We start from the raw sequence: 21,666 nt of genomic DNA, 5'->3' as shown, positions 1-21,666 counted from the left end.
TGTCACCCTTTGTGGTGGCCGCTGGCCCTAAGGGAACAAGAAGGGCTCTGGGCTGTTGCTCCGTCTTTGGGGACACGAGGGCAGCGCCCCATGGTCCTTCCTTGACCCCGGGCCCATCTCTTGGCCCTCGAGGACGGAGCGGGTGACACCTCTTAGTGCACCCAGGGGTGCCCAAACCTCCCAGGGCCACGGTTGAGGCCTGAGCACTTGGGGGGGCCGAGTTGAGGACTCGGGGGTTGAGGTCTCGGTGCTGGGGGGCAGCATTGGGGTCTCGGTGCTTCATTTTATGAAGCCGCAGGAGCGGGACAGGACCCAGCGCGAGGAACACCTGCAATGGGGAGAGAAGGGGGATACCCCTTGACACCGTGTCAGGACACTGGGGCTGTGGTACTGCCCATATCAGAACAGGGACAGCCCTGGTGTCCCCCCTTGCCCCCCGCACTCACGGTTCTTGCTGCGCAGGTAGACGAGGAACCCCAGGGCCAGCGCGATGGGTCCCAGCACCAGCCCGCCCGCCCCCACGAGCATCTTGCTCCGGACCATGTCCAACCGCCCTGCGTGGAGCAGAGCGGGAGTTGAGGGCGCCCGTGGGCCTCCCCGGCGCGGGGTGCGCGAGGAGGACGCAGGGTCTTACCCCAGTCCTGCGTGAGCGGGTGCTGCAGGCTGACGTGCTCCACGTGGCACGTGTAGGTGTCCCCGGACTGCGGGGTGGTCTCCAGCGTCACCAGCACTTGGTAGGTCCAGTCTCCGTTCTGCATCACGTCCGTGGCCACCACGCGCTCCGTCTCCTCCCGCCCGTTCTTGAACCACTTCACCTCAATCTCCGGAGGGTAGAAATCCATGACGGCGCAAACCAGCCTGTCCGTTTGGGGCAGCGACCCCGACTGCACGGGGTAAATTTCCACCTCGGGCTGAACTGGAAGGGAAGAATCAGGACCGAGCTGAGCCGGGTACCCACATCCTACCTCTACTTGGGGACCTCAGGTTGGGCCCCATGTCCTCATGGTCCAGCTGTGATTCCGCGATGGGCTCCCATGGCCTCACCTCTCCTCCGCGTGGTGTAAGGGCCCCAAACGCGGGCGTTGTGCCGGCACACGGCGTCCACCTCGGCCCGTCTCTTCTGGAGCAGCTCGACCTGCCCGTTGAGGTACTCGGCGTCCGGCTCGCCCAGGGGGCTGTCGGCCGCGTAGCGCCCCACGTCGCTGTCGAAGTGCAGGAAGGGCCGCCCGTTGTAGAGGTACCTCTCGAGCAGCTTCACGCGCTGGCTGCCGTTGAGGTAGTGGCACTCGGACCTCCGGATCTCCTGGAAATACCCTGGGACGCAGACGGAGGCAGCTCGAGGGGGCCTGGATCACCCACCCCAGGGAGGCTGCGGCGGTGCCGCTACCCATGGGTAGGGACACGGGGACACCTTGGTGGCCCCAAACCGAGTGCATCACAGGGCGTCTGCGGGACCTGACGCCACCACTGACCCCATCCACAGGGCTCCACTCACCTGTGGTCTCCTGGCCATGAGCCCCACGGGCTCCCAGTGCTACCAGGGCCACCAGCACGGCCCCAGCCCAGCACCTCCTGTCCCCCTGCGCACGGACGGTCCCCATGGCAGCTCCCCAAGGAGGATGTGAAGGCTCCAGAGCCCAAGGGAGCCCAACGGGGCTCGAATCCCCGACCAGTGAGCGGTGGCGCTGGGCGGCATCAGCTGTCACCGGGCAGAACCGGGAGCTGCGGGACCCCTTAGGGCATCCGACCTTCTCAGGGTACTCCGTGTTGTTGCTCTCCCTGGGAGCAGGTGACGCAGTGCGGGGGCTCCCTCCTATTGGCTGAGCCCCGCGGCGGGGGGGAAGCTGGGGGGAACGTCCCAACACCACGGATCACCAGCATGGGGCTCCACATCCCCAAAAGTGTCGCCTGCCCTCATCTGTTCTTGCTGCCCGGTGTCAGAGACACCATCACTGGAGGACGAGACCCCGCTGGTCCCATGGGGTCCGTGGACGGTGCATGGGGCAGATGTCCCCCTTGCCCGGAGCCCCATACCCAGCAACAGAGTAGGGGGTCATCACTGACCACAGGAGGGCTGAGGATGGGACCTCTCGACACCATCCAGCCCTTCTGGCTCCAGGAGGATCTTGCGCAGGACCAAGCCCCTTCATCCCCATCATAGGTGAAGAAGTTGGATGAGACTGGACCCCGTTGGGACCCCCGGGCACACCGCCCTCCCACTAAACTCCCCGGCTCTGATTGCAGCCCTTTGAGCTCTGCCCTTCAGCTGGTTCTTGGTCTTCCTCACAGCTGAGGAAGGGGAGGCAATTGGGACCGCAAGCGGCGGTGGCTTCTTGGCCCCTGCTGCTTGTGGCCACCTCTGTTGGCAGCGAGGGGTGGCGTGGGGACGTCACCAGGCAGACCCCCCGTTGACACTTGTCCCCGCGCCCAAGCACAGAGCCCAATGAGAGCAACCCCTGCCCCACAGAGCCCCCTCGAGCAGTGGTTGAGGCCTGGGGGTGACTGCGCTCCCCTGCGGGGCCCTCTTGGCGCGTCCGGGCGCTCCGCACGGCGGCTCTGCCTGCAAACAGGTGAGTCAGCGCCGGGGTTCCCTCCTAGAGGTTGAGTATCCAGTGACGGGGAGGACGTCAGGCCAGCACGGAGCTCCACGTCCCCAAGGGCGTCACCGGCCCCGTCCTGCTGTCACTGTCTGCTGCCATGGCCGGAGGACGGGGGGTCCCGCTGGCCCTGCTAGCCCTGCTGGCCCTGCAGGTCACGGGGGCTGTGAAGGGTGAGTGGGGGCAGGTGGACGTGGGGCTGCGGGTTGGGGGCGGATGTGGGGCACAGTGTGGGCATGGCATAGGGGCACCAGTGCAGGGTTGGGACATGGATCCCTCCCTTTCCCTCCTACGCCCCACAAGGGCCCCATGGCGCATGACCGTGGGCATCCCGTTGTGGTGGCTTTGAGGTCCTCACCCAAGGTGGGGGACACCACGACCCCTGTCATCTCCACCCTGTCCTGCAGCAAGTCTGGGATGGGCCACATCTCTGTGTCCCCTCAGCCGGGCCTATCACTGACCCTGTCACTCAGAGAACCTCACAAGGCCCCATGGGCAGCCCCTCATGTCTATCCCTTCCCAGCGAGGAACGTGATGCTCCAGGTTGACTTATACCAGCGGGCGGAGACGTTGCAGCAGGAGGGCGGGCAGTACGTGTTCAGCTTCGATGGGGACGAGATGTTCCACGTGGATCTGCAGAAGATGGAGACCGTCTGGTGCCTCCCGGAGTTCGGGCAATTCACCAGCTTCAAGGCCAAGGCGGCCGTGCAGCACTTGGCCGCAGAAAAGCAGCACATGGAGCTCCTCATGCTGAGAGCCAACCACTCCCAGGGGATGATGGGTAACAATCCTGGTGCTGGGTACCCTGTGGATGGTGTCCTGGGGTTGTGGGACTCACAGGGCCTTCTCTATGGGCAGGAGCCCCAGGTACTTGGGGTCGCATTGACCTCAGGAGTGGGGCATGAGAGGCCCTAACGCCTCCTTCCTGACTCCCCAGAGCCACCTGAGGTCATGGTGTTCACCAAACGTCGCGTGAAGCTGGACAACCCCAACGTTCTCATCTGCTACGTGGACAAGTTCTGGCCATCTGTCATCAACATCACGTGGCTGAAGAACGGGCAGGAGGTGGTGGACGGCGTCTTTGAGACCGTTTACCTCCTACGGGAGGACAACACCTTCCGCAAGTTCTCCTACCTGCCCTTCGTGCCCACTCGGGGTGATTACTATGACTGCCGGGTGGAGCATTGGGGCCTGCCCAAGGCCCTGCTCAAGCACTGGGGTGAGCACGGGGGCTGGACCAGGGCCTGGACATCCGGGTTCTCTCCCTTGGTGAGTGACCATGGCCTTGGGCTCCTGTCCTCACTGCGTCCCTCATCTCCCCACAGAGCCCCAGGTGCCGCTGCCCGCGTCCGAGAGCACCGAGACGCTGGTGTGCGCCCTGGGCCTGGCCGTGGGCATCGTGGGCATCGTGGCGGGCACCGTCCTCATCATCAAGGCCATGAAGATGAACAGCGCCCGCAACGCGCGGGGCCCCCTGTGAGCGGACAGAGCCCTTGGCTCCCTCATGGCCCCGTAGCCCGACCTCCTGAGCCACCGACCAGCCCTCCCTGTCACGGCCCAGATCCATGGACATGGTCCTGACCCTCCGCCCCATGGTCCAGCTCCCAGCCCCACAACCCAACTCTCTGCCCCACAACCCAACTCTGTGCCCTTCGTCCCAATCCTCTGCCCCACGGCCCAACTCTGTGCCCCACAACCCAACCCTCTGCCTCAACCCATCCCTCATGCCCCTGCTCCTGCTCCCCGGGCGCCGCGGGGTCCCCAATAGGCAGTAAAGGTGCTTGCAGCCACCCCGCACCGCTGAACCTGTCCCACACCGTGTGCTCTGTGTTGGACTCATTGTCACGGCAGAATGGGGGCACTGGGGAGATGCAGGGGAGGGAGGCAGCAGGTGAGCGGGCGGCACCATGGCCGGATGCTCTGACGGGCGCCGCGCTGGGGCCATGGGGCAGCACAGGAGACACCAGCGCCGCGGTCGACGCCAAGGGCGCACGGGGTGCCCCAACCCAGGACGTCGCTCACCGCAAGCCTCACCATGGCCAGACATGGGGAGTGGGATCCTCTGTGACCCTTCTCCCTGTCCCCTTCTCCCTTCCTACTCCTACTCCATCCTGAACCCGGGTGGACACAGCCTGAACCCTCCCACTCTGTTTGTTCTGTCCCCCTTCCCCAATGCGCTTCGGTCTCCCGTCCACACCAAGTGCGATGGGTCCCCAATGAGCGTCTGTGTCCCCATCGCCAGCCCCATGGACGGGGCTTCTGCACCCACATCCCTGCCCCACAAGTCACTGGAGCCGCCGGGTAACAGGACACTTTATTAGGAAGAGCCAGAACAGCCAAGGGCATCCTCAGGGCCCCCCATGAGGGCAAGGGGCACTGCCAGGGCCAGGGAGCGGCGACAGCAAAGCCGGGCTGGGACGGGGACACCTCGGGGGTGTCACGGGGCACAGGGAGCTCCTCGATGGGGCAGCACCAGGAGCAGGTGGGCGCGGGCCTGGGAGGAGGCTGGGAATGGCTGGACGTCGAGGCGGGGAGGCCACGGAGCCGACGCGCGAGAGCTAGTTCAGGAGCCCTGTGGGGACAGAGAGAGGTTGGCAGGGAGAGCACGACCCGCACGAGGAGCCGCGGCCTGGGGACACGCAGCCCCCCGCGAGCATCGAGGGACCGGCCCGTGCAGGGCACGGCCGGGAAGGGTTGGGGAGCCGGACGGTACCTGCGGGTTGCGGAACGGCACGTCCTGAAACGCAGAAAGGCAACGTCAGCGTGGGAGCAGGGGCAGCCCCGGCCTCACGGCCATGAGGGCTCCTCCACCCCTGTCCCCCACGTCCCCTGTCCCGGCCACTCACCTTTCTTGTTGCGCAGGTAGAGGAAGAGCCCCACCGCCAGGAAGATGAGCCCCAGCACCAGGCCACACACCCCCGTGAGCATCTTGCTCCGGCCCGTGTCCGACTGGGCCCCTGTGGGGAGCAGAGCACGGGTTGAGGCTCCAGGCACCCAATGGCGCGGGGTGCGCGAGGAGGACGCGGGGTCTTACCCCAGTCCTGCGTGAGCGGGTGCTGCAGGCTGACGTGCTCCACGTGGCACGTGTAGGTGTCCCCGGGCTGCAGGGTGGTCTCCAGCATCACCAGCACTTGGTAGGTCCAGTCTCCGTTCTGCATCACGTCCGTGGCCACCACGCGCTTCGTCTCCTCCTGCCCGTTCTTGAACCACTTCACCTCGATCTCCGGAGGGTAAAACCCCGTCACGTAGCAAACCAGCCTGTCCATTTGGGGCAGAGACCCCGACTGCATGGGGGAGATCATCACCTTGGGCTGAACTGGAGGAGAGCAAAGGAGCTGGACTTAGCTGGGAGAGCGTGACGGGCCCCTAAGAACCGGGTCTGACCCTGTCCAGGGCTCCCCCGAGGAGCACGTGGCCAGGGAGGGCGCGAGGGACCCTCTTGTGACAGGGCATGGACTCCCCCTCCCATGATCCCAGCAGGCTTGGCGCCATCCTCTGGGTGTCCCACCTGCGGCGTGGAGGGTGTCGGGGTGTCCCAGCGCTGCAACCCCTTGGACTCACCTCTCCTCTCCACGGTGAAAGGGGTCACCACCCCATAGTTGTGCCGGCAGAACCTGTCCACCGCAGCCTGTTTCCGCTCCATGATGTCTGGCTGGCTGTTCCAGTATCTGGCATCTGGCTCTCCCAGGGGGCTGTCGGCCACATAGTGCCCCAGGTCGCTGTCGAAGTGCACCCAGGGTTGCTGGTTGTAGATATACCACTCCACAAACCTCACCCGCTGGGTGCCGTTGAGGTAATGACACTCAGGTTTAAACGTCTCCTGGAAATACCCTGTTGTGCAGACAAAAGCAGGTCAGGGCACCCCACAGCGCCCTCCCCACGCACCCCCAGCCCCCATTAAGGCCATGGGCGTCCCAGTGCCATTGCCCAAGGCTGGAGAGGGCACGGGATGCCTTGGAGGCCCCAAGTTGAGTGTGTCACAGGGTGTCTGCAGGATCTGACCTCCCTGCTGTTCCGCTGCCATAGGGCTCAACTCACCTGTGGTCTCCTCACCATGAGCCCCACGGGGTCCCAGCACTGCCAGCACCACCAGCACTGCCCCAGCCCAGCACCTCCTGGCCCCCCACATGCAAACAGTCCCCATGGCTGCTCCAGAAGAATCTGTGAAGGCTCCTGGGTTTGCTAGACCCCCAAGCAAGCCCAATGCTGCCAGCTCAGAGTATCAGCCCAAGTCCTCCCAGCACCGGGACGGGGAGTCCCCAGCCAGGACCAGTGGATGGTGGCGCTGGGCAGCATCATCTGTCACCAGGCAGAGACGGGACCTGCAGGGCTCCCGCTGACACTTGTCTCAGGGCCCAAGCAATGCTCTTGGAGCGACCCCAAGGAGGCTGCCAGGCCCACCCAGCACAGCAGGGCCCTGCCCCACGGCGGTTGCTGCCTCTCTGAGCTCCCAAGGTCTGAGGGTGACTGTGCTCCCCTTTGGGGTTCTCCTGGGGAGTCCAACCATCCATCTGCTCTGCAGGGTGCTCCGAGCTGCCGCTCTGCCTGGGAACAGATGAGTCAGTACAGGAGCTCCCTGCCATTGGCTGAGCACCAACGCGGGGGGGGGGCAGTCCCCAGGCCATGGGTCCCCAGCACAGGGCTCCCCATCCCTGAGAGTGACGCCTGCCCCTATCCTGCTCTCACTGCTGGTGCCAGGAGAGGCCATGGCCGGAGGATGGGGTGTCCTGATGCTCCTGCTCGCCCCGCTGGCCCTGCAGGACACTGAGGCTGTGAAAGGTGCGTGGGGCAGGTCGGGCTGTGGGGTGAGGGCAGGGGAAGGGCACGGGGTGCAGGTTGGGGGCTGGTGTCAAATCAGGGCTGGGGCACGGGGAGCTCTGGGTTCACTCCAGGTCCCCTGGGTGTCTCTGGGCCCCCAGTGCAATGCGGGATCCCAGCGCAGGGTGGGTGTGAGGTGGTGCTGGGGTGCTCAATGGTTATCCCCTCCTTCCCTCCTGCCCCTCACAAGCGCTCCAGCAGCGAGGCTCAGGTGTTACCCCATGACCACAGGCATCCCGCTATGACGGCTCTGAGGTCCTCCCCCACGGTGGGGGGCACTGTGGGGGGCACCGTGACCCCTGGCATCCCCACTCCATCCCGCAGCAAGTCTGGGACAGTCCAGATCTCTGTGTCCCCTCAGATGGGCCTGTCATTGGCCCTGACCACAGGGACTGCAAAGGGGAACGTCGCAAGGACCCACAGCTGCCCCTCATGCCTGTCCATTTGCAGTGGGGAACGTGATCACCCAGGTTGTCTTTTATCACCGGGCTGAGACGCTGCAGCAGGAGGGTGGGCAGTATGTGTTCGACTTCGATGGGGACGAGATGTTCCACGTGGATCTGGAGAAGGTGGAGACCATCTGGCGCCTACCTGAGTTCGGGGAGTTCACCAGCTTCGAGGCCCAGAGAGCTCTGCAGAACATAGCTACAGGCAAACACAACATGGAGATCTGGCTACAACGATCCAACCGCTCTCAGGGGACAATCGGTAACAATCTCGCCATGGCACAGTCAATGCAGTCCCACAGATAGGGCCCTGCTGGGGCAGTGCCCTCCCACACCCTCGCACCTGGTCCTCTGTGGACAGTGTCCCTGGGTGGGCTGTGGGGCTCACCGGGGCCTTCTCTATGAGTAGGAGCCCCAGTGCAGCCCCAGGTACTTGGGGTCACATTCACCTCAGGACTGGGGCATGAGTGGCCCTAACACCTCCCCCCTGACTCCCCAGTGCCACCTGAGGTTACAGTGTTCTCTGAGGATCCAGTGGAGCTGGGCGATCCCAACGTTCTCATCTGCTACGTGGACAAGTTCTGGCCAACCATCATCAACATCACGTGGCTGAAGAATGGGCAGGAGGTGGTGGATGGCGTCTTCGAGACCGTTTACCTCCTACGGGACTACCGTACCTACCGCAAGTTCTCCTACCTGCCCTTCGTGCCCACCCGGGGTGACTACTACGACTGCCGGGTGGAGCATTGGGGGCTGCCCAAGGCCCTGCTCAAGCACTGGGGTGAGCGCGGGGGTCGGGTCAGGGCCTGGACATCCGGGTCCTCTCCCCTGGTAGGCAGCCATGGCCTTGGGCTCCTGTCCTCACTCTGTCCCTTGTCTCCCCACAGAGCCCCAGGTGCCGCTGCCCACGTCCGAGAGCACCGAGACGCTGGTGTGCGCCCTGGGCCTGGCCGTGGGCATCGTGGGCATCGTGGCGGGCACCGTCCTCATCATCAAGGCCATGAAGATGAACAGCGCCCGCAACGCGCGGGGCCCCCTGTGAGCGGGCAGAGCCCTTGGCTTCCTCATGGCCCCATAGCCCGACCTCCTGAGTCACCAACCAGCCATCCCTGTCATGGCCTAGATCCATGGACATGGTCCTGACCCTCTGCCCCATGGTCCAGCTCCCAGCCCCACAACCCAATCCTCTGCCCCACGACCCAACCCTGTGCCCTTCGTCCCAACCCTCTGCCCCACGGGCCGACTCTGTGCCCCACAACCCAACCCTCTGCCTCAACCCACCCCTCGTGCCCCTGCTCCTGCCCCCTGGGTGCCGCGGGGTTCCCAATAGGCAGTAAAGGCGCTCGCAGTCACCCCTGCACGGCTGAACCTGTCCCACACCGTGTGCTCTGTGTTGGACTCATTGTCACGGCAGAACGGGGGCACGGGGGGACATGGAGGAGGCAGCGGGTGGGCGGGTGGCACCATGGCCGGATGGTCTGACGGGCGCCGCGTTGGGGCCATGGGGCAGCGCAGGAGGCGCCAGCGCCACGGTCGAAGCCGAAGGCACACGGGGTGCCCCAACACAGGACCCCGCTCACCACCAGCCCCATTGTGGCCAGACATGGGGAGTGGGACCCTCTGTGACCCTTCGCCCTGTCCCCTTCTCCCTTCCTACTCCTACTCCACCCTGGACCTGTGCGGACGCACCCTGAACCCTCCCACTCTGTTTGTCCCGTCCCCCTTCCCCAATGCGCTTCGGTCTCCCGTCAACATCAAGTGCGACGGTTCCCCAATGAGCGTCTGGGTCCCCATCACCAGCCCCGTGGACAGGACACCTGCACCCACATCCCTGCCCCACAAGTCATTGGAGCCACTGGGTAACAGGACATTTTATTAGGAAGAGCCAGAACAGCCAAGGGCATCCTCAGGGCCCCCCATGAGGGCAAGGGGCATCGCCAGGGCCAGGGAGCGGCGACAGCAAAGCCGGGCTGGGACGGGGACACGTCGCGGGTGTCACGGGGCACAGGGAGCTCCTCGATGGGGCAGCACCAGGAGCAGGCAGACGCGGGCCTGGGAGGAGGCTGGGAACGGCTGGATGTCGAGGCAGGGAGGCCACGGAGCCGACGCGCCAGAGCTAGTTCAGGAGCCCTGTGGGGACAGAGAGGGGTTGGCAGGGAGAGCACGACCCGCACGAGGAGCCGCGGCCTGGGGACACGCAGCCCCCCGCGAGCATCGAGGGACTGGCCCGTGCAGGGCACGGCTGCGTAGGGTTGGGGAGCGGGACGGTACCTGCGGGCTGCGGAACGGCGCGTCCTGAAACACAGAAAGGCAACGTCAGCGTGGGAGCAGGGGCAGCCCCCGCCCCACGGCCACGAGGGCTCCTCCACCCCTGTCCCCCACGTCCCCTGTCCCGGCCACTCACCTTTCTTGTTGCGCAGGTAGAGGAAGAGCCCCAGCGCCAGGAAGATGAGCCCCAGCACCAGGCCACACACCCCCGTGAGCATCTTGCTCCGGCCCGTGTCCGACTGGGCCTCTGTGGGGAGCAGAGCACGGGTTGAGGCTCAAGGCACCCAATGGCTCGGGGTGCGCGAGCAGGACGCGGGGTCTTACCCCAGTCCTGCGTGAGCGGGTGCTGCAGGCTGACGTGCTCCACGTGGCACGTGTAGGTGTCCCCGGGCTGCGGGGTGGTCTCCAGGATCACCAGCACTTGGTAGGTCCAGTCTCCGTTCTGCATCACGTCCGTGGCCACCACGCGCTTCGTCTCCTCCTGCCCGTTCTTGAACCACTTCACCTCGATCTCCGGAGGGTAAAACCCCGTCACGTAGCAAACCAGCCTGTCCGTTTGGGGCAGAGACCCGACTGCATGGGGGAGACCATCACCTTGGGCTGAACTGGAGGAGAGCAAAGGAGCCGGACTTAGCTGGGAGATGGTGATGGGCCCCAAGAACCGGGTCTGACCCGGTCCAGGGCTCCCCTGAGGAGCACGTGGCCAGGGAGGGCGCGAGGGACACTCTTGTGACAGGGCATGGACTCCCCCTCCCATAATCCCAGCAGGCTTGGCGCCATCCTCTGGGTGTCCCACCTGCGGCGTGGAGGGTGTCGGGGCGTCCCAGCGCTGCCACCACCAGGGCTCAGATGTACACTCACCTTTCCTCTCCACGACGGAAGGCGTCGCCACCCCATAGTTGTGCCGGCAGACCGTGTCCACCTCAGCCCGGTCCCGCTCCATGATGTCTGGCTGGCTGTTGAAGTATCTGGCATCCGGCTCTCCCAGGGGGCTGTCGGCCACATAGTGCCCCAGGTCGCTGTCGAAGTGCAGCCACGGCTGCCGGTTGTGGATGTACCACTTCAAATACCTCACCCGCTGGGTGCCATTGAGGTACTGACAGTCACCTTTACCCATTTCGAGGAAATACCCTGTTGTGCAGACAGAGGCAGGTCAGGGTGCCCCACATCACTCTCCCCAGGCACCCCTGGCCCCCATTATGGCTATGGGGGTCCCAGTTCCGATGACAAGGGCTGAGGAGGGCACAGGACTCCTTGGAGGCTCCAAACCGAGTGCTTCTATGGTGTCTGTGGGATCTGACCCCCCCCGACCATTTCCCCACTGTGGGGTTCAACTCACCTGTGGTCTCCTCGCCATGAGACCCAATGGCTCCCAGCACCACCAGCACCCCCAGCACCGCACCAGCCCAGCACCTCCCGGCCCCCGACACGCCGACAGTCCCCATGGCTGCTCCAGAGGAAGCTGTGAATACGCCAGAGCCCAAGCAAACTGAGTGCTGCCAGCTCGGGGTATCAGCCCAGGTCCTCCCAGCACTGGGACGGGGAGTCCCCAGCCAGGACCAGTGGACGGTGGCGCTGGGCAGCATCATCTGTCACCAGGCAGATTCGGGACCTGCAGGGCTCCCGCTGACACTTGTCCCGGCGCCCAAGCAAGGCTCTTGAAGTGACCTCAAGGAGGCTGCCAGGCCCAGCCAGCACAGCAGGGCCCTGCCCCATGGCAGCCGCTGTCCCCCGACCTCCAGAGCCCTCCCAAGGGGTGGCCAAGCCCTGGGAGTGACTGTGCTCCCCTGCGGGGTCCTCTTGGGGTGTCCGTCCGTCTGTCTGCTCTTCAGGGTGCTCCGAGCTGCCACTCTGCCTGGAAACAGATGAGTCAGTGCGGGGGCTCCCTGCCATTGGCTGAGCACTAAGGCAGGGTGGGCCTGTCCCCAGGCCATGGGTCCCCAGCACGGGGCTCCCCATCCCTGACAGTGACGCCTGCCCCTGTCCTGCTCTCGCTGCTGGTGCTGGAAGAGGCCATGGCTGGAGGATGGGGTTTCCCGATGCTCCTGCTTGCCCTGCTGGTCCTGCAGGACACGGTGGCTGTGAAAGGTGCGTGGGGCAGGTTGGACTGTGGGGTGAGGGCAGAGGAAGGGCACAGGGTGCCGGTTGGGGGCTAGTATCAGATCAGGGTTGGGGCACGGGGAGCTCTGGGCTGACCCCGGGTCCCCTGGGTGTCTCAGAGCACCCAGTGAGTGCAATGCAGGATCCCAGGGCAGGGTGGGTGTGAGGTGGTGCTGGGGGGCTTGATGGTTATCCCCTCCTTCCCTCCTGCCCCCACAAGTGCCCCAGCAGTGAGGCTCAGGTGTTATACCGTGACCATGGGAATCCCGCTGTGGTGTCTCTGAGGTCCTCACCCAACGTGGGGGATGCTGTGGGGAGCAGCATAGTGGGTCCCTGACCCCTTGTATCCCTGTCATATCCCACAGAAAGTCTGGGACAGACCAGGTCTCTGTGTCCCCTCAGACGGGCCTGTCACTGGCCCTGGCCTCAGGGACTGCAAAGGGGAAGGTCACAAGGACCCATGGGCAGCCCCACAGCTTCCCCTCATGCCTGTCCATTTCCAGTGAGGAACATGATGACCCAGGTTAACTTTTATCACCGGGCTGAGACGCTGCAGCAGGAGGGTGGGCAGTTCATGTTCGACTTCGATGGGGACGAGATCTTCCACGTGGATCTGGAGAAGGCGGAGACCATCTGGCGCCTACCTGAGTTCGGGGAGTTCGCTGGCTTCGAGGCCCAGGGAGCTCTGCAGACCGTAGATGTAATGAAACACAACATGGAGTTACACATGAAGAGGAGTAACCGCTCCCAGGACACGATCGGTACTAGCCCTGCCGTGGCACAGCCAGTGCCCTCCCACAGGCAGAACCCTGCTGGGGCAGTTGTTCCTACACCCTGGGACCCCATCCCCTCTGGATGGTGTCCCTGGGTGGGCTGTGGGGCTCACCGGCGCCTTCTCTATGAGTAGGAGCCCCAGTGCAGCCCCAGGTACTTGGGCTCATGTTCACCTCAGGACTGGGGCATGAGCAGCCCTAACACCTCCTCCCTGACTCCCTAGAGCCACCTGAGGTCACAGTGTTTTCCGAGGACCCTGTGGAGCTGGGCGACCCCAATGTTCTCATCTGCTACGTGGACAAGTTCTGGCCACCCATGATCAGCATCACGTGGCTGAAGAACGGCCAGAAGGTGGTAGACGGTGTCTTCGAGACCGTTTACTACCCACGAGAGGACAACGCCTTCCGCAAGTTCTCCTACCTGCCCTTCGTGCCCACCCGGGGCGACTACTACGACTGCCGGGTGGAGCATTGGGGGCTGCCCAAGGCCCTGCTCAAGCACTGGGGTGAGTGCGGGGGCCGGGCCAGGACCTGGACACCTGGGTCCTCTCCCTTGGTAGGCGGCCATGGCCTTGTGCTCCTGTCCTCACTCTGTCCCTTACTCCACAGAGCCCCAGGTGCCACTGCCCGCGTCCGAGAGCACCGAGACGCTGGTGTGCGCCCTGGGCCTGGCCGTGGGCATCGTGGGCATCGTGGCGGGCACCGTCCTCATCATCAAGGCCATGAAGATGAACAGCGCCCGCAATGCGCGGGGCCCCCTGTGAGCGGGCAGAGCCCTCAGCTCCCTGCCTGCCCCACGGCCGGATGCGCGCGCCCCTTGCTGTGCCATGCTGGGATCTGCTCACCCCAGCGTGCCCAGCGTGTGACACGCGTCCTGCTAGACCCCATCAGTGCCTCCCTCACCCATGACCTCTACACGTCAACCCAACAGACAGCTCCAGTGCTCAACCCCGGTGCTGACCTGTCCCTGCACTGGGATGAGGACAGCGGTGGCGCTCGGCCCCACTCCGACTCAGGGGAAATCAGGGCAGAGCCTGGGGGTCTGGCCCGGGACGAGCGCCCAGCCCTTGCTGCGACCGCACTGGGGCTGCCCTGCCCAGACCCCCTGGTCCCATGGCCGCTTCCAGGCGAGGGCCAAGCGTCTCCTCCCAGCCCAGATGTGGGGCCTCCCCTGCAGACCCCTGAAGGGAGGGGAGGCCTCTCCTTGCCCCACAACCCACTTCTGCACACAAGCCCGCGCTCTCTGCCCCTGCTCTGCTGCTTTGAGACCGCAATAAAGTGGGTTGGGGTTGATCCTGCTGCGCGACCCTCCTCGTGAGTCTGTTCTCTGCACTGTGCTGGGGGTGACTGCGAGAGGTGGTAGATGGTGGTAGCCAGACCTTGAGGCTGGTGGATCTTGCTGTAGGGCCCTCATCCTGGGATCCAGCATGGACCATTGAGCAGAGGGAAGGGTTACGGCGGCCCCAGGACTCCTGGGCTCTCCCAGCAGTTGTAGGTGGGATCTCAGTCCCAGGGTGAGGCTGGTCCCTGTCTTGCCCCTATCTGTTGCCTAGGGCTCCTGTGAGGGCGCATGGAGACCATGGGCACGTGGATGTACCCAGGGAGGCCGTGGCGGGCGGCTGGGCTCTGAGACACCTGTGCTTGCCTCAGGGGTGCGTGGTTGATGCCATGTAGGATAAGTGGCTGGTTGAGGGACAACCCAGCCAGGGACCGGGTTCACCGGGTGGGCGCAGGCAGCCAAAGGACACGGAGATGGACATTTATCCACAGATAAATGTCCTGTTGGGCCTGGCACGGCCTCCACGCAGTCTGGCTTTGTGCCGGAGCGACACGTTGCGTGGGTGGTGGGTGTCTAAGCTCACAGGGCCAGGACGGGCTGAGCCCCACGTTCATGGGCAAGAAGAACTGGTGAAACTGTTGCCATAGAGGAGATGGCACCGGAGGAACCCTAGACATACAAGGAGCAGAGACAACCAGGGACACATCTGGGAGAGCCAGGAGTCACCATGTGGAAAAGGCAGCACAGGAGCACAGGGCCCGTTTCCTTTCCCGGGAGCTGAAGAGGAAGGTGCGGCTGGAACAGAAAGCAGATGATGCTCAACAGGGAGGATGTGAAACCCTGTAGCTTGCATGTGGGCAGCACGTCGGGGTGGCAGGGGGAGAGCTGAGACGTTGCTTTCTGAGCTCCCCCGGCCCCAGCAGGAAACGCTCCAGGACTGGAATGGGGCAAAACGCTCCAAGTGAAAAGTACCTGGAGATACCTGGAGTAACGTAGCAGGAGAACAAAATGGTCCCGTCAGTACTAGCAACAACAGGCACTGCTGGCACCAGGCAGCAGCGCCGTCCTACAGATGGGGCCCAGTTCATGCCTCAGGCTGTACAGGTGGGACCCGTGCTGTGAGGGAGCTCTGGGGACACGGGAGGGATGGGGAAGGCACCGGGAAGCCCCTGGAGACACGACCTGAGCGTACAGGGTGGGCTCATGTCAGGCATGTGAAATTGCTCTTTCTGGTGCAGATGGAACCTGCACATTCATCTCAGAAAGAAGCGGCTTAACGTGGGCCCAAGTCCAGGAGGGAAGGGAGGGAGTCCAATGTGTTTGGAAATTAGATAAGGTCACGCATGGGCTGCCTGAAGCACCGCTTATTCTAGGCTTGTCGGAGGTGTCTACCAAAGGACTTGGAGGTACAGGGGAGCTGGAGCCACCAATGGGTTGTCACGGGGGCTCCTGCCTCAGCCGTACCACCCACAGCGCTCCCAGGGGGACACAGGCGTCCTGAACTGGCACGAGTGGCTCCACAGCGGAGACTGGCACGAGTGGCCCCACACGCTGCAAGGAGAACAGCAGCTGCCTGGAGTCTGCCGGAGACTGGTGATGCTGCCCAGCGCTGCCTGCTGATTGGCTGGGCTGGGGTTACTGGCGGGCAGAGGCAGGAGGAACGGGGCCGTTTCCCGGAAATGCTGGCGTGCCCCATGGGGGGAAGGGGGAGCTTGGTGGAAATCCCCTGTCTCTGCGCGTGAGAGGGGGCAGAAGGACCGTTCTGAGCCGCCCTGAGGACGCCAAGCGCTGCGGCGTCGGGGAGCGGCGGCCAGGAAGGGCTCGCTGCCTCGGCAAGCAGTGGCCGGCGGGCTCGGCATGAACGCGGCGGTGGTGCCTTCCACCTGGCAGCAGCCCCCGCTTCGGTCAGTCCCTATGGTGACAGCCGGAGTTGGGGAATGGCACATGTCCTGCAGTGTGAGGTGACAGTGTCCTCTTGGGTGACTAGTGGCATCCAGCACAGGGTACTGCAGCAGTGCTGGACGCTCCGTGGCCTGGACACCACGTCCCACACCCCACAAGTGCATGGTGGCAGCGGCAAGCTGCTGCAGGAGCCATCACCATCCTGGGTCCCCATGGCCACACGGGGAGCAGGCTGGGACCTGCTGTCCCATGGTCTTGCTGAGGCTGCTGGGGGTTCCCGCTTGTGCCCTGCGCCCCGCACCCTCCCACATCGGCTTCCTTGTATCCTCTCGAGGGCTCAAGGGCATCCGGGGAAGGGGGAACTGGGTGTGGTGATGATGGTAGGGACTTTCCAAGAGAAAGGTTCCCCCTCCCGCCCAGGGCTGCTATGTCACCAGTTACTAGGAGAAAACTTGGTGGGGAGACCCAACGTGGGTAGTTGCAGAGAAGACTCAATGAGACAGAACCTTGCACCCCCCAGTACACCCCAGGAATGGGACCCAGTCCAGGCCCTTTGGACTCAGCCAGCACTTTGCCCGCACTGCGAGAGACTCGGAGTGGCTCCGCGCACACGTCTTTTCCCTGCCCAGGACTATCCCGTTCCCACCCAGTGTAGATAGAGGTTCACTCCAAAGTCTAACTCCGGAGCAGTCGCCGGCAAGCCTGGGCATGGGCAAAGCAACGCTGCAAACATCGCTGGGCCAAAACAGCTTCATTCCAAATATATCCTCTGGGACAGCTCCTAACTCAGCTCAGGTTTTGAGGAAAGCTGATGGGATTCGTTACCCATTTTGGAGAGGAACCTGTACCTCCACCTAGAGGCCCCATGGCCTCCTAGTTGTGCTGCCACCCTCTGGCCAACCCTACGCCTTGCACACAATGTCTCGCTCTTGGTCATCTGCCGTTTTCATACTCCATGCACTGCACCCTGCATATCCCCCGTGACAGGACTCTCTGTTCCCAAGGGCTAGGACTTCCCAAGCTTCAACATGGGAGACTCCTACTATGTCTTGCTGAGCGGTTCATGGAATGATAGGGAAACCCAACGGCACCCTTTGGCTGTGAGATTACGTTTGCCCCAATGGAAGAGCTCCATGCTATTACCTGCTTCAAAGAGCCTATGATTGTTAACCCCATTAACAATCATATTCAAAAAGGACAAGAGGTCCCAGGCAACTACAGTCCAATCAGCCTCCCTTCCACCCCTGCAAGGGTGATGGGGCAGCTCATCCTGGATATAATCTGTAAGCACGAGGACAAGAAGGTGATGATGAGGAGTCAGCATGGATTCACCAAGGGAAGTGAGGCTCAGCCAATCTGCAAGCCTTCTAGGATGGAATGACTGGGTGGGTAGATGAGGGGAGAGCGGTGGATGTTGTTCCCCTTGATTTCAGCAAGACTGTCCCTCACAGCATCCTCTACTCAGCCTTGGTGAGGCCAATTCTGAACTGCTGTGTCCAGTTCTGGGCTCCTAGTGCAAGAGGGACATGGAACTACTGGAGAGAGACTATTGTGGGGCCTAAAAGATGATCAGGAGACTGGAGCATCTTTCCTATGAGGAGAGGCTGAGAGAGCTGAGCCTATTCAGTCGGAGAAGAGAAGGCTGAGCGGGGATCTTAACCAGTGTGTACAAATATCTTAAGGGAGAATGTCAAGAGGAGGGGCCAGACTCTTCAGCTGTGGCCAGAGACAGGACAAGAGGCAACGGCCACACTGCCCAAACATGAGGTAAAACTTCCTGAACATGAGGAAAAACTTGACTGTGAGGGAAACAGAGCACTGGAACAGGCTGCCCAGAGAGGTTGTGGAGTCTCCATCTCTGGAGATCTTCAAAACCCACTGGGACATGATCTTGTGCTAAGTGCTCTAGGTGACCCTGCTTGTGCAGAGGGGCTGGGGTAGATGATCTCCAGAGGTCCATTCTGCCCGCAATCGTTCTGTGATTCGGTGTGATATTCACCATCTCCCTACCCACCTGATCCCAGCCAAGGGCACCCACTGAAATGCAGGTAGCTCAGGGCGATGTCTGACGGCTGCAGCACACACTTGAGGACTAAAAGCTTTGAGGAGAGCACATCAATGGAAATAGGTTACAGCTGAGGGAAGCAGAATGGTAATATTTAGGCAATGATGACAGGAGAACTGAGGTGCAGTGCTTGTCCCACCATGCCACAGCTTTTCCTCATAACACACACTCTGGCCCGGCCGCAGACGCCATCTCTGCTGCACAGTTTTGTGGCTCTCAGCCACGTTGAGGGCTCGGGAAGGAGCAGCAAGGTGCATTTTTCCCCTCTACGGTATGCAGCCGAGCAGCCAAAACGAAGCATCCCTGTGCTCTTCCAGCACAGCCACCCTTTTGTCTCCGTTTCTTTTTGCAGGCACAGCGCAAACTCCAGCAGCGACTACAATGATCACATTCTACCAACTTAACAGCCTGGCCCCAGCCCTCAACCTCTTTTTTTTTTTTTTTCCCTGTGTGTGTGTGCATGTGTCCAGCATTTTTTCTGCACAAAGAGTACTTTAACTTGTGCTTTGGCCAGCCCCTCACACCAGAAGTTTTTACAGCCGTATTAACATTCGCTTGATACCCGAAACACGTTCGGGGCAGGGGGGGCATTTTGACCAAAATAAGCCTGGATTCTCTTCATGGAAAAATAAACGGTCCCTTGCTCTCTTCAGCACTGGGGATGCCCCCTTGCCTCAGGCTTCACTGTGAAGCCTGTGTCCCTGTCCCCACCCTCTGTGTGTCCCCATCCCCATCCCCATTCCCCTCCCCGTCTGTGTGTCCCCGTCCCCCTTATTTGTCCCCCCGACCCAAGCCTGGCTATGGAAAAATAAACCACCCCTTGCTCTCTTCAGCACTGGGGATGCCCCCTTGCCTCAGGCTTCACTGTGAAGCCTGTGTCCCTGTCCCCACCATCTGTGTGTCCCCATCCCCATTCCCCTCCCCGTCTGTGTGTCCCCGTCCCCCTTATTTGTCCCCCCGACCCAAGCCTGGCTATGGAAAAATAAACCACCCCTTGCTCTCTTCAGCACTGGGGATGCCCCCTTGCCTCAGGCTTCACTGTGAAGCCTGTGTCCCTGTCCCCACCATCTGTGTGTCCCCATCCCCATTCCTCCTCCGTCTGTGTGTCCCCGTCCCCCTTATTTGTCCCCCCGACCCAAGCCTGGCTGCCCCCGGCTTCATTGCCCTCAGCGAGCGACCGTTGGGCGCCGTCGCCTCCCTCATCGCCTCACGAGCGACCGTTGCGCGTAACCGGCTAACCCCCTTTCCCGCTCTTTTGCCGCCCCGCGTTCTGCCCGGCAACGAGTGACGTGGCGGCCGCCGATTGGCCGCCGAAGGCGGGAAGAGGCGGCGGGGGCGCTGAGGCGAGTGTCGAAGCCGAGGGGGTCTCTGAGGCGAGGAGGGAAGCGTGGGGCCGCCATGAGGGGCGGGAAGGCTGCAGGGAGCTGGAGGGTGAGGAGATTGTGTGAGGAAAATGGCAGAGCAAGGAGAGGAGATGGGATGGAGCCGCGGAGACATTCTGGGAGGTAATGGGAGAGGAGCCGCTGTGGGGTGTCCGTGGGGATGGATGTGAGGGGAAAAGAGGGTCTCCGGTGGGAATGAGAAGCGTTTAGAGTGAGAGCAGGGGAAAAACGGAGCTTGGTGGGACAGAGGCCTGGGGGGAGAGGTGGGAAGCAGGGGGAATAGCAGGGAGCACTGCCTGGGAAAGGGTGCGGAGAAGGCGCTTTTGTCGCAAACCGGGGGGATCTGTGGGCGAGAGCTGAGAGAAGCAAGAGGCCCCAGTGTTAGGAGGAGAAAACAAAAAGAAAACACCCCAAAACAAGCAAAAAAAAAAAGGGGGGGGGGCTGTGGGTGTTTTCCGGGAAAAGAGTTAAATTCCCAGCTGTCCCAGGGAGCTACTAGAGGCTCCCTTAACAGTAAAGAATCATGAAATCCTAATACAGTTCGGGAAAAAGGAAAAAAAAATCCCTTTTTTCGCAAAGGAAAAAAAAATTCCTTTGGGAAAAGGGGAAAAAGAATCAAGTGCTTAGGGCCCCGTGGACGGGCTGCCAAGGGATTGCCCCCCTTCCACTGGGGTGACTTGCGGCTCAGCATAAGGGGAGACCCACGTACAAACCGCATCCCCACACATGGGAATGAGCACGGGTCACCTGACAGGCAATATTGTCTCTCCATGAGCTGAAATCCTTATGGAATGGCAGAGAGAGGGGCATCCCAGCAGGGTTCCCCCTGCCCCCCGCAGCCAAGATTGGGTTTCTTGTGTTTTCCTGGAGTTCATTTTAGTTGTTTCTTTTTCTTTTAGCCTGCAAGACGTCGGTTAGAAGCCACCTAACAGCCTTGGGGGGACCAGTTGTTAGTCAGCCCCTTCAGAGCAGCCCCTTTGCAGGTGACTTTACTAATGGTGCATTTCTGTGCACGTCTATTTATTCCCCGCTCTCTCCTCGCCTTGGGAACTGCTCGTGTGGAGGAATTTCATGACAGAGGAGAAGCGTGGCAGGTCAGCTAGAGAAAGCGAGAGAAAGGAAACAAAACAAAAAAAAACCAACCCCCCAAAAGCAGCAAAATTATAGATGATATATTACAATACAACTTAAAAAATTACTTACAAAACATTATACAGGCCGCCGGCTCAGCACCAGGGGGCATGCCTCTGCTTTTTAAGAAAACAAAAAAGCAAAGACTGGTGCCCCTTTAAACATTTTTTTTTAAATCAGACGGCACCTGGAAAATAAATCTTTACTTTTTTTTTTTTTTTTTTTCTTCTCCCCTCCCTCCTCCCCCAGACACTGGCCTGGGTTAACCTCCGTGCAGAAATTCCCTTCTTGTCTGGGACAAATCCAAAATTAGGCAGCAGGGACTGGCACTGATGGTTGCATCCACTCCTTTAAATAATAATAATTAATTTAAAAATAATTAAAACAAAACAAAAATAAAAACACAGTAACAACACAACATCCTTCTTCCTTATCTCCTCCACGGGCTAGGGATGGGTTTGCTGGAAGGATTAAAGAAGAAAAAAAAAAAAACTCGTGACAAAGATGGTTTGCAATGACTGGAGGTAGGACTGAGGATGGCGACTGGAACCCCCTTTAACTGGGGCAGCAGGGAAGAGAAGTAAAACCCTGGCATTACAGGGGACCTCTTCCAGATTAATTAATATTGATTATTTTCAAATAAGGGAAAGGTGGAAACTCCACTGTTCCTTAGCCTTGTTGGGCCAGACGAAGTTGGTCATGCTGCTGTCTGAGGAGCGCGGAGACCTTTATTTTGAGCACATCGGAAGTAACGCGCCTGGAGACAAGATTTGTCCCCGGGGTTGTTCCTTCCAGATCCCTAGACCTGACTTCGAGGCCTGAGGATGAGGGCTGTCATGGTGCGAAGGTCCAAGAGCTCTCTCAGGGTAAATCCCCATCACCTGCTGACCAGCCTAGCAGCGTCG

At 61.8% G+C, this 21,666-nt stretch overlaps 5 protein-coding genes and 1 pseudogene across 6 annotated transcripts; 3 read left to right on the top strand and 3 right to left on the bottom strand.

Annotated features, from left to right (window-relative positions):
• Positions 1 to 279: 279 nt before the first annotated feature.
• On the bottom strand, positions 280 to 996 carry LOC104565009 (class II histocompatibility antigen, B-L beta chain-like). Its single transcript, XM_088529627.1, has 4 exons — positions 966 to 996; positions 635 to 916; positions 443 to 554; positions 280 to 328 (listed from the first exon to the last, which is right to left on the bottom strand). Exons 1-4 carry the CDS (start codon positions 994 to 996, stop codon positions 280 to 282), a joined length of 474 nt encoding a protein of 157 aa, XP_088385753.1.
• Positions 997 to 3,098: 2,102 nt separating this feature from the next.
• On the top strand, positions 3,099 to 4,093 carry LOC104565461 (HLA class II histocompatibility antigen, DR alpha chain-like). The gene is made up of 3 exons (XM_088529655.1): positions 3,099 to 3,378; positions 3,535 to 3,816; positions 3,923 to 4,093. The coding sequence occupies exons 1-3, from the start codon at positions 3,132 to 3,134 to the stop codon at positions 4,075 to 4,077; spliced, it is 684 nt and encodes a 227-aa protein (XP_088385781.1). The 5' UTR covers positions 3,099 to 3,131; the 3' UTR covers positions 4,078 to 4,093.
• Positions 4,094 to 5,155: 1,062 nt separating this feature from the next.
• On the bottom strand, positions 5,156 to 7,305 carry LOC104565463 (class II histocompatibility antigen, B-L beta chain-like). The gene is made up of 6 exons (XM_088529626.1): positions 7,284 to 7,305; positions 6,159 to 6,428; positions 5,632 to 5,913; positions 5,444 to 5,554; positions 5,311 to 5,334; positions 5,156 to 5,169 (listed from the first exon to the last, which is right to left on the bottom strand). The coding sequence occupies exons 1-6, from the start codon at positions 7,303 to 7,305 to the stop codon at positions 5,156 to 5,158; spliced, it is 723 nt and encodes a 240-aa protein (XP_088385752.1).
• On the top strand, positions 7,228 to 8,935 carry LOC104565462 (H-2 class II histocompatibility antigen, A-Q alpha chain-like). Its single transcript, XM_088529652.1, has 4 exons — positions 7,228 to 7,376; positions 7,866 to 8,123; positions 8,361 to 8,642; positions 8,749 to 8,935. The coding sequence occupies exons 1-4, from the start codon at positions 7,304 to 7,306 to the stop codon at positions 8,901 to 8,903; spliced, it is 768 nt and encodes a 255-aa protein (XP_088385778.1). The 5' UTR covers positions 7,228 to 7,303; the 3' UTR covers positions 8,904 to 8,935.
• Positions 8,936 to 9,943: 1,008 nt separating this feature from the next.
• Positions 9,944 to 11,592, bottom strand: LOC104579194 (class II histocompatibility antigen, B-L beta chain-like; annotated as a pseudogene). The gene is made up of 6 exons (XR_015913645.1): positions 11,469 to 11,592; positions 10,991 to 11,260; positions 10,454 to 10,734; positions 10,266 to 10,376; positions 10,133 to 10,156; positions 9,944 to 9,991 (listed from the first exon to the last, which is right to left on the bottom strand). The product of XR_015913645.1 is annotated as a class II histocompatibility antigen, B-L beta chain-like (transcript).
• A 1,144-nt stretch (positions 11,593 to 12,736) lies between these two features.
• LOC104567570 (HLA class II histocompatibility antigen, DR alpha chain-like) lies at positions 12,737 to 14,320 on the top strand. The gene is made up of 3 exons (XM_088529654.1): positions 12,737 to 12,990; positions 13,227 to 13,508; positions 13,612 to 14,320. Exons 1-3 carry the CDS (start codon positions 12,741 to 12,743, stop codon positions 13,764 to 13,766), a joined length of 687 nt encoding a protein of 228 aa, XP_088385780.1. The 5' UTR covers positions 12,737 to 12,740; the 3' UTR covers positions 13,767 to 14,320.
• Positions 14,321 to 21,666: the final 7,346 nt, after the last annotated feature.

The sequence above is a fragment of the Tinamus guttatus genome, unplaced genomic scaffold (assembly GCF_059628265.1).
Source record: "Tinamus guttatus ecotype Peru unplaced genomic scaffold, ASM5962826v1 Tinamus_guttatus_pri_ptg000334l, whole genome shotgun sequence".
Classification (NCBI taxonomy): domain Eukaryota; kingdom Metazoa; phylum Chordata; class Aves; order Tinamiformes; family Tinamidae; genus Tinamus; species Tinamus guttatus.
This window is presented reverse-complemented; position numbering and strand designations above follow the sequence as displayed.

Coding starts and splice junctions, on each gene's coding strand:
- LOC104565463 (XM_088529626.1), bottom strand. CDS start 7,305: ATGGCCTCTCCTGGCACCAGCA. Junction 6,429..7,283: donor GGCCTCTCCTGGCACCAGCA/GTGAGAGCAGGA, acceptor TCTGCACAACAG/GGTATTTCCAGGAGACGTTT. Junction 5,335..5,443: donor CTACCTGCGCAACAAGAAAG/GTGAGTGGCCGG, acceptor TCTGCGTTTCAG/GACGTGCCGTTCCGCAACCC.
- LOC104565461 (XM_088529655.1), top strand. CDS start 3,132: ATGCTCCAGGTTGACTTATACCAGCGGGCGGAGACGTTGCAGCAGGAG. Junction 3,379..3,534: donor CCACTCCCAGGGGATGATGG/GTAACAATCCTG, acceptor CTGACTCCCCAG/AGCCACCTGAGGTCATGGTG. Junction 3,817..3,922: donor GGCCCTGCTCAAGCACTGGG/GTGAGCACGGGG, acceptor ATCTCCCCACAG/AGCCCCAGGTGCCGCTGCCC.
- LOC104565462 (XM_088529652.1), top strand. CDS start 7,304: ATGGCCGGAGGATGGGGTGTCCTGATGCTCCTGCTCGCCCCGCTGGCC. Junction 7,377..7,865: donor GGACACTGAGGCTGTGAAAG/GTGCGTGGGGCA, acceptor GTCCATTTGCAG/TGGGGAACGTGATCACCCAG. Junction 8,643..8,748: donor GGCCCTGCTCAAGCACTGGG/GTGAGCGCGGGG, acceptor GTCTCCCCACAG/AGCCCCAGGTGCCGCTGCCC.
- LOC104565009 (XM_088529627.1), bottom strand. CDS start 996: ATGGGGCCCAACCTGAGGTCCCCAAGTAGAG. Junction 917..965: donor CCTGAGGTCCCCAAGTAGAG/GTAGGATGTGGG, acceptor CTTCCCTTCCAG/TTCAGCCCGAGGTGGAAATT. Junction 555..634: donor CCCGCTCACGCAGGACTGGG/GTAAGACCCTGC, acceptor TGCTCCACGCAG/GGCGGTTGGACATGGTCCGG.
- LOC104567570 (XM_088529654.1), top strand. CDS start 12,741: ATGATGACCCAGGTTAACTTTTATCACCGGGCTGAGACGCTGCAGCAG. Junction 12,991..13,226: donor CCGCTCCCAGGACACGATCG/GTACTAGCCCTG, acceptor CTGACTCCCTAG/AGCCACCTGAGGTCACAGTG. Junction 13,509..13,611: donor GGCCCTGCTCAAGCACTGGG/GTGAGTGCGGGG, acceptor CTTACTCCACAG/AGCCCCAGGTGCCACTGCCC.